The following is a 7,180-nucleotide window of genomic DNA, read 5'->3' on the forward strand; positions in this document are numbered from 1 at the left end:
AAACCAAGAGGGGGGAAACTCACAGACAAGGAGAGAGTTGACGTTCTGTCAATCATGCTGGAGGCCAACTGTGAACTCAATCTATAGTTTTCCATTTGGTTTCTGAGACAGGAAGAGCTCCTGTACATGTTAACCAGTAAGCAATAATGAGCATGGAGGAGAAGGGGGTGGGGTGGGGGTAAAGGGGGAGGATGAGTTTGGGAAGGGAGGATGGGAGAAGAGGGAGAGAAGGCAGGGAGTGGGCGGAGGCAAAGGGGAGAGAATTGTGTGTGTGGGGGGGGGGGGGGGGGAGGTTTGTCCTGCTAACACAGTTCATCTGCCCAGTACCAGGTCCTTTCTGTTCAACACATCTTTAAACAGCCTTTGACCAAAAAACAAGAGGTAGCGCCAGTTTCACAGACACTCATGAAGGGTTGTACTCTTTGTAACATGCCTTGGTTCCATTTTTTTTAATGTTGATTTGACAATCTCTTGAATGATCGGTAATTTACATGAAAACTAGACCGCTGATCCCACCTGGGTGTTTTAAGGACGACTGCTTGGTGTGAGTGTCAGCACCTCCCACAGGAGCTACGGTGTGGGTAGTCAAGGAAGCACAACAGCCATGTGACTTCAACCGAGAAGATTTCACCATCTGGTTTAGCTTTAGTTCAGCTTTATAACTTTAAGGGAACGCTAATTAACTCAACGTGTTGAAGCATTGCAATATGATAAGTATGTTTTTATGCGTGCGGTCATTCCTCCTTAATGACGTTGAGTCCATATGTGAACGCAACCTCAATGCATTGTCTTGTTGTTTTTGACTGTTTAGAAAGCATAGATACATCGATGAAATAGCGCTGAGCAAAAAGAGTTGGTGTTTCAGGGTTGAAACATTGTCCGTCCCCTCCGGTGTGACTGAAGGGTCGAGAGGGCGTGCGATATGCAGAAGCCTAATAAGCGGCGTTATGATCCCTGGCTGGTGATGCCAGGAAAACAGGAGTTTTGATGCAGTACTGACTTGTTGAGGGATTGAACCCACAGGTACGGACTGATTTTTTGAGATTTTGTTCCAGATGTTCCGTCCGTTCATCTGCTGTGTTTAACACTGAATTTGAATTTAAGAAATGTGCCCATGTTTGAACTTTACTGGTGTCTTGAGAATGTGGTCATGTCTGCATGTTGAGCCATTTTGCATTTTTATGTTTATTTCATTCTTTTAGTTTGTATTTGAACTGTGAAAGCAGGACAGTGGAGCTCATGTTCTTCTAATTCAACAAGATCAAACCATTTGACTTCAGATTGTTCTAAAGCCAAAATCAAGAGGCCTTAATTCAGCAAAAACAGATTGTAAACAAACAAAAAAGTCATTACTGGTAAGAATCCTAGACTCCTTTGACCTGAAAGTTATGACGGTGATTCATATAATGTTAAGAACAGCTTTTGTACCCTTTTTACAGACTTATTTATTAAACTGTGATTTTGTACAAAATAAAAAATATGAAAATGGTGAGACCCTTTTTTTCCTCCAGGAGATGCGTTTGAATGATGCTACCAATATGGCCGCTGATATCCTGGTCTGGTTCTGGGTGGTTCCATCCTCAAAATGTTTTCCTGCCTATACGGTTTTGACAAATCAACTAGGCAACAAACGACAAAAAAAAGGGAACAATATTAGAAACATGATCTTTATTTATGTAATTGACAATTTAAGGAAACAACAGCTTCAAGGGTTACACCTGGATAAATGTAAATAAATACAAAGCTGACAGTTTCTGAACAATAAATAAATGTTATCATGCTGGAAAACATGGAAATCTCTCCCTTGCACATGGGTTGGGTTTCTTAAGGCCATCTTTCTAACCAACCGAGTGAGTGATTCAGGTCATCAGGGTTGGCACTTGACTCTTGTTCAACATGGAGGACAGTGGAGTGGAATGGGATGAGGGTGGAGCAACGTTAGTCTCAGGTCCAGTCAGGTGGAGGAGACAAATTAGCACACGAGTGTCAGGAGGTGTCCCAACTGTAGAGACTGTCCAGGACGCTTACATACCGGGGTCAAGGAAGGTTCCGTTTGGCATGGCAACTAGTCTGTCCAACACTTCACCTCCATCAACCTGAGTGACTGGTCACCATGACCCTATCTGGTCTGCTGCAGAGTGACTGGTCACCATGACCCTATCTGGTCTGCTGCAGAGTGACTGGTCACCAGGACGCGGTCTGGTCTGCTGCGGAGTGACTGGTCACCAGGACACGGTCTGGTCTGCTGTAGAAGAGGCTGCTACTGTGTGCCAGAAGGGGACCTCAGAATATTGTTTACATTTTAAAATGACCTAAGATTCTTTGAGGAAAAAAAGTATTGATTTTTTTTTCTTTTTACACAAACACAAATGCATAGAAATGAAGGCCGTTCACCTGCAGTTCAAAGTTAGAGATTTAAGAGCAGGTGTCAGCTTGTTTTAAAATACAATTTCCATAAATTTGTGAAATCAATCTTCATTTTTTTGTTTTTTGTTTGTGATTTCCCTCCCCCCCATCCATTTCTATAAAAAAAAGGTCCATATGCAAGTGTTTTCTCCAGACAGCAGTGTCAAGTTAAGAGTTCTTGGTGGCATGTCTGGTATTCAGTTCATCATCAGGAGGCAGTTAGGTCACTCTCTTCAAGGCCTGGATGCCAGGCTGGCATCATGTTTGGCACAGTTCTGTGTGACACCCGTCTCACCTCGCCCACAGCGCCCTCTTCTGGTGCCTCCGGGCACAGCAGGGGCTCAGTTTAACTGGATGGGGAGGTCCTCTCCGTACTTCCGCAGGAACTTGTCGTGGTTGTGGTCGACGGCCCAGAGCGGCGGGAGGTGGCGAGGCTGCATGGCGGACAGGAAGTGTTGCCTCCAGCGGCGCTCCAGGTCCATCAGGCCCCGGAGGCCCCCCGCAGCATGCGCCCGCACCACCTTCAGCCCGTGGGCCACGTAGCTCTCGTTGAAGATCCTGGGGACAAAAGGACCAGGCGGGAGGTCAGGGCTCACATGTGGGATTGAGACGGTCAGCCACACAAACTCACTCCTCAGGGGTGAGTCACAAAGAAGTCTCAGGACCACACACACACACCTGGTCTCCAGGCCCGCGGCCTCCTGCAGTGCCTCCTCGCCGACCTCTCCCTCCTCGTTACCGTAGAAACCCCTTATGACGGCCCGCAGCTCGTCGCGCCGCGCCTCCGGGAGCCCCTCCCCCGCGGTCAGGAGAGCCCGGGCGGCGGAGCGCACGCGGCGCCGCTCCGAGTCCTCCAGCGTCCGCACGCCCTCCTCGCACCCCTGGGGGGCGCTGTGCTCCTCGGCCAGCTGCTGCTTCAGGAAGCCGTCGTAGACGTTGGACGCGGCGTGACAGGAAGTGCACAGCAGCAGGATGTCATGGGAGTTGTGGTCCTTCATCTCGATGGGGAAATGGCGTCTGTATTCGTGCGGGACAATGTTCTTCCTGTGCGAATGGATGAGGGCAATAGACAAAAAGTTACTGATGGGATGATAGAGGGGATGTGGCCTAAGGACAGTTGGAAACATGCAGGCAGAGTTCCTGATGTGTGGATGGATAGCAGAGATGTGAGGATGAGGGCCAGACCTGATGTAGGAGTCTGCTTTGCCACAGACTACACACAGGTTCTCCTTGGCAGTCAGGTAGTAATCCTGCTGGGAGTCTGGCCGCCCCGACGGCTCAAACAGCAGACGCACGATGAAGGGGTCCTCACTGAGCAGCTCTGTCAAGGTCAGATTCAGGGAGTCACAATCAAAGAGTTAAAGAGTCAGATTCAGGGAGTCAGAGTCAAAGAGTTAAGAGTCAGATTGAGGAAGTCAAAGAGTTAAGAGTCGGGCAGCGGACGGTTTCATCTTTCTACCCTTCATTCCAACACATACCTTCCTAAATGCCCGAGGCCTAACTTCCTTCCTAAAACGGTTAGAGTTGGGAAGTGTACCTCCTATTCCTTTATCAAGGTACCACTTGGCCTTCTTCTTGTCGCAGGTGCAGAGGGGTTGGCCATCTGGTGCGTGTAGGAAGCAGTTGTCATAGAGAGGAGACTTCCTGTGAGATGCACCCAGCACACAAAGTACAACAATGAGGCTAACCCAGCCCAGATCTTACCTGGAGTATCCCAACAATAATAATAAAAAATCACTTGTCTGGCAGGGTATAATCATAATAAAAACAATAATCTCCTCACCTGGCAGAGTAGCCCACTCCTAGTGGTTTCCTCTTGTTCTTGCGTGGGTCTGGAACTTGCTGGTCTCCAGACACTGGGCTCTCCACCGTAGGTTTCCTGCTGCGTCGTTTCCTCTCCCCTTCCTTGTCCTCCCCCTCTCCTCCGGCCCTGGCCCTGAAGGGCACGTCCACCAGGCCTTGGCAGCGCCCCCACAGCTGGGTGTGGACACTGCCGTCGTCGTCCAAGGCCTGGACCTCGGAGCTGAGGCCCAGGAGGTGGAAGAACAGGGCGATGGAGACCTGGGCGTCCCGGGCAGCATAGGCCATCTAGGGTCAGCGAACCACCAATGTTTATCCGATGGCCCATCTAGGTTTTACTGGCCAGAATCATCTGGTTTATACCTTTGGCTCGTCATGGTTGATTTTAAATGTGCTCTATGAATAAATGACTGGTGGACTGACTGGTAAGGGTCGAGGGCCAAGGGTCATAGCTACAGCAACCTGCTCCAGGATTGTTGCTATTGCTACCTGCTCCAGGGTGAGGGTGCTTAAGGGTTGCTGCTATGGCTACCTGCTCCAGTCATTGCTATGGCTACCTGCTCCAGTCATTGCTATAGCTACCTGCTCCAGTCATTGCTATGGCTACCTGCTCCAGTCATTGCTATAGCTACCTGCTCCAGGGTAAGGGCGCTGAGGGGGGGGGGGGCGCTGCTATAACTACCTGCTCCAGGGTGAGTCTGTCGGCCTCCCAGTCACTGCAGCGCAGCTCTAGAGATTTGTCCAGAGAGACGCTGAGGAGGTCGGCTGCCAGAGACTTCAGACTCAAGCCGTTGTTCAGCACCACCTGCCTGTGCACAAACACACCATATACAGATCTTTGTCCCTTCATGCATCAGTATACATGCATCTCTAGCTGTTAGGTATGCACACACACACACAGAGAGCTGGCTTCAACTATGTCTCAACAGGGTCAAAGTGGTCTCCATCCATAAATCCACACACACAAACAGTACTTGAGCTGGCCGGATTAAGAGGCAGAACGTGGGCGTACTTCTGTCTCAAGGCGAGGTATCTCAGGTCCAGGGTGCAGCCCAGGGACAGGCCGTAGTCTCGGGTGAGTCGCTTGCCGTCCTCATAGCAGCCCACGCCCACCTTCAGGACCCGGGGGTCGCGAAGGACCTCCATGAGGCTGAGGGGCAGGGCCTGCTGACCGCCACGGAAGGGCTGCAGGCGCACCAGGACACAGCGGCCCGAGTAGGACGCCATCTGGAGGAGGGACACGGCCGAGGTGCGGCCCTTCACGGACACCTGGGGAGGGACGACAGGAGGGCAGGGCCAGTGTCAGGGTTAGAATCCCTCACAGAGCTGATTGGTTTCCTTGGCCTTTTCTGGAGGACATGCAAAAGGTATCCTTACGCCGTTGAACTTAACCCATTCGCAGTCCAGTCCCAGGACAGGGAAGAGAGCCAGGTCGCTCTGCAGCGAGGGCCACAGCTTGTCCCAGTCCTCCTGGGAGTTCACCATCACTGGGATCCCCCCCAGCAGCTGCTCTGGGCAGGGCAGGGAGGCGGGCAACCTCGAGGGCTGGCGCTCCACCACCGGGGGGGCAGGCTCCGGCGCGACGGGTTCTTCGAGGGAACCCGCCTCCTTCCGTCCCTGCGGAAGGGACTTCTTCTTCTTCTGTGCCCGCAGGGTGCGCCATATGAGCAGACCTCCTAATGCTGCCCCCAGCAGTGTCACAACTGCTGTGGTTATGGGGCTGTGTCGGGACATCTTGCTCTCTGACTAGTGGAGGGAGGGGGTGTTCTTGGGTGATGCTGTGTGATTGTGAAGGGCTGGTCTTTTAAAAAAACAAACAAATCACACAAATGACGAACGTGAAAAACATGCATGTGGGGTTTGTGTTGTTTTTCAAGTCTGTCTTAGATAGGCTACAAGGTTCAGGTCATCGGTGTAGTTAAGACACTTCATAACTTTCAGTTACAATGTTTACCAACTTCTGTCCAATGTCAATACCATCACACGTTGAAGTTATAACTGACGTGGGTTGCTAGTCACGTCATGCGTACCCGCATCAAGTCAAGGCAACACCTTCATGATGAGGCCAGTGCTAAACAGAGAGCAAGAAGTATCCAGAACGATGAAATGCAACTAATTTCATTTGTTTGTTGTCATCAGTTTCAATACACGTACATGCGAATTGGTTTGCCATCACAGAAGAGTGTCACTACGTTAGGAGAACAAACGGTTCACCCGAGTTTGAGCTAACCAGCTGAGCTAGCAGGCTAGCCTGAGTAGCTAACGTTAGCTGCGTCAGGAGCTTGACAACAGGACTGTCTCACTCCGCTGATCCAACATTCATTAGGCTAACACAAGTTAATAAGTGCTTGCATGTCTCACGTTTTGCAAGTTCCAAGCCTCACTTACCTGTGCGGTTACGGCGACTCCATAACACAACGCCAGCTGATAGTTTGCACATGTACACTCGTTTCTCGTTGCTGGTGATCCATTTCCTCCGGCTCTATTTATGATGGTGACGGAAGCCAGGCGCGGGCGCCCCCACGCAATATTCGGTGCTTAAAGGAAAATGATTCCCTGCGTCACTGCACCTGGCCTACTCATTTATTAGGTGTGCTTACATTACTATTACATTCACTTAAATATGTAAAAGACCCCAAAAATGAAATACGACAGCTTCTTTTCTGTAACCCCTGTACCTTTATAATTACTTTATAATCAATCAATTATAATTGTTATTAGTTTTACTTCAATATTGTCTTTATATAATATCTGACTAAGAGTATCTTATGTTCATATATATACTTGAATGTTTGTACACTTGTTCTGGCAACGAAAAAAATACTATTTAAAAAGGTGTGCTTGCCTTTGGCAACACAACATATTGTAATCTCACATATATTTATTTATTATTATTTTCCCACCCCTAAAGATCCCTCAATATTTTCTTAAGAGTCAAATTCATACAAGCCAGAAATTAGTTTATTTCATTCAG

General features: G+C 49.4%; 1 protein-coding gene across 2 annotated transcripts; it reads right to left on the bottom strand.

The window, feature by feature from the left end:
- Positions 1 to 1,653: 1,653 nt before the first annotated feature.
- Positions 1,654 to 6,699, bottom strand: exd2 (exonuclease 3'-5' domain containing 2). 2 transcript variants are annotated; one of them, XM_047018440.1, is made up of 9 exons: positions 6,595 to 6,699; positions 5,599 to 6,007; positions 5,219 to 5,475; positions 4,889 to 5,015; positions 4,190 to 4,494; positions 3,944 to 4,050; positions 3,592 to 3,727; positions 3,085 to 3,450; positions 1,654 to 2,964 (listed from the first exon to the last, which is right to left on the bottom strand). In XM_047018440.1, the coding sequence occupies exons 2-9, from the start codon at positions 5,938 to 5,940 to the stop codon at positions 2,748 to 2,750; spliced, it is 1,857 nt and encodes a 618-aa protein (XP_046874396.1). In that variant the 5' UTR covers positions 5,941 to 6,007; positions 6,595 to 6,699; the 3' UTR covers positions 1,654 to 2,747. The 2 variants fall into 2 exon arrangements, with proteins under 2 accessions (XP_046874396.1, XP_046874395.1); XM_047018439.1 differs by having other exon boundaries at positions 5,584 to 6,007.
- Between the last annotated feature and the right edge of the window lie 481 nt (positions 6,700 to 7,180).

Source organism: Hypomesus transpacificus, chromosome 3 (assembly GCF_021917145.1).
Source record: "Hypomesus transpacificus isolate Combined female chromosome 3, fHypTra1, whole genome shotgun sequence".
Classification (NCBI taxonomy): Eukaryota; Metazoa; Chordata; class Actinopteri; order Osmeriformes; family Osmeridae; genus Hypomesus; species Hypomesus transpacificus.

Bases quoted from the DNA above. Each gene is read 5' to 3' on its own strand.
- exd2 (XM_047018439.1), bottom strand. From the start codon at position 5,940: ATGTCCCGACACAGCCCCATAACCACAGCAGTTGTGACACTGCTGGGG. The intron at 3,728-3,943 runs GTACACTTCCCA...TGACCTTGACAG, and splicing joins CCTTGATAAAGGAATAGGAG to AGCTGCTCAGTGAGGACCCC. The intron at 2,965-3,084 runs GTGTGTGTGTGT...TTTTGTCCCCAG, and splicing joins GCCGCGGGCCTGGAGACCAG to GATCTTCAACGAGAGCTACG.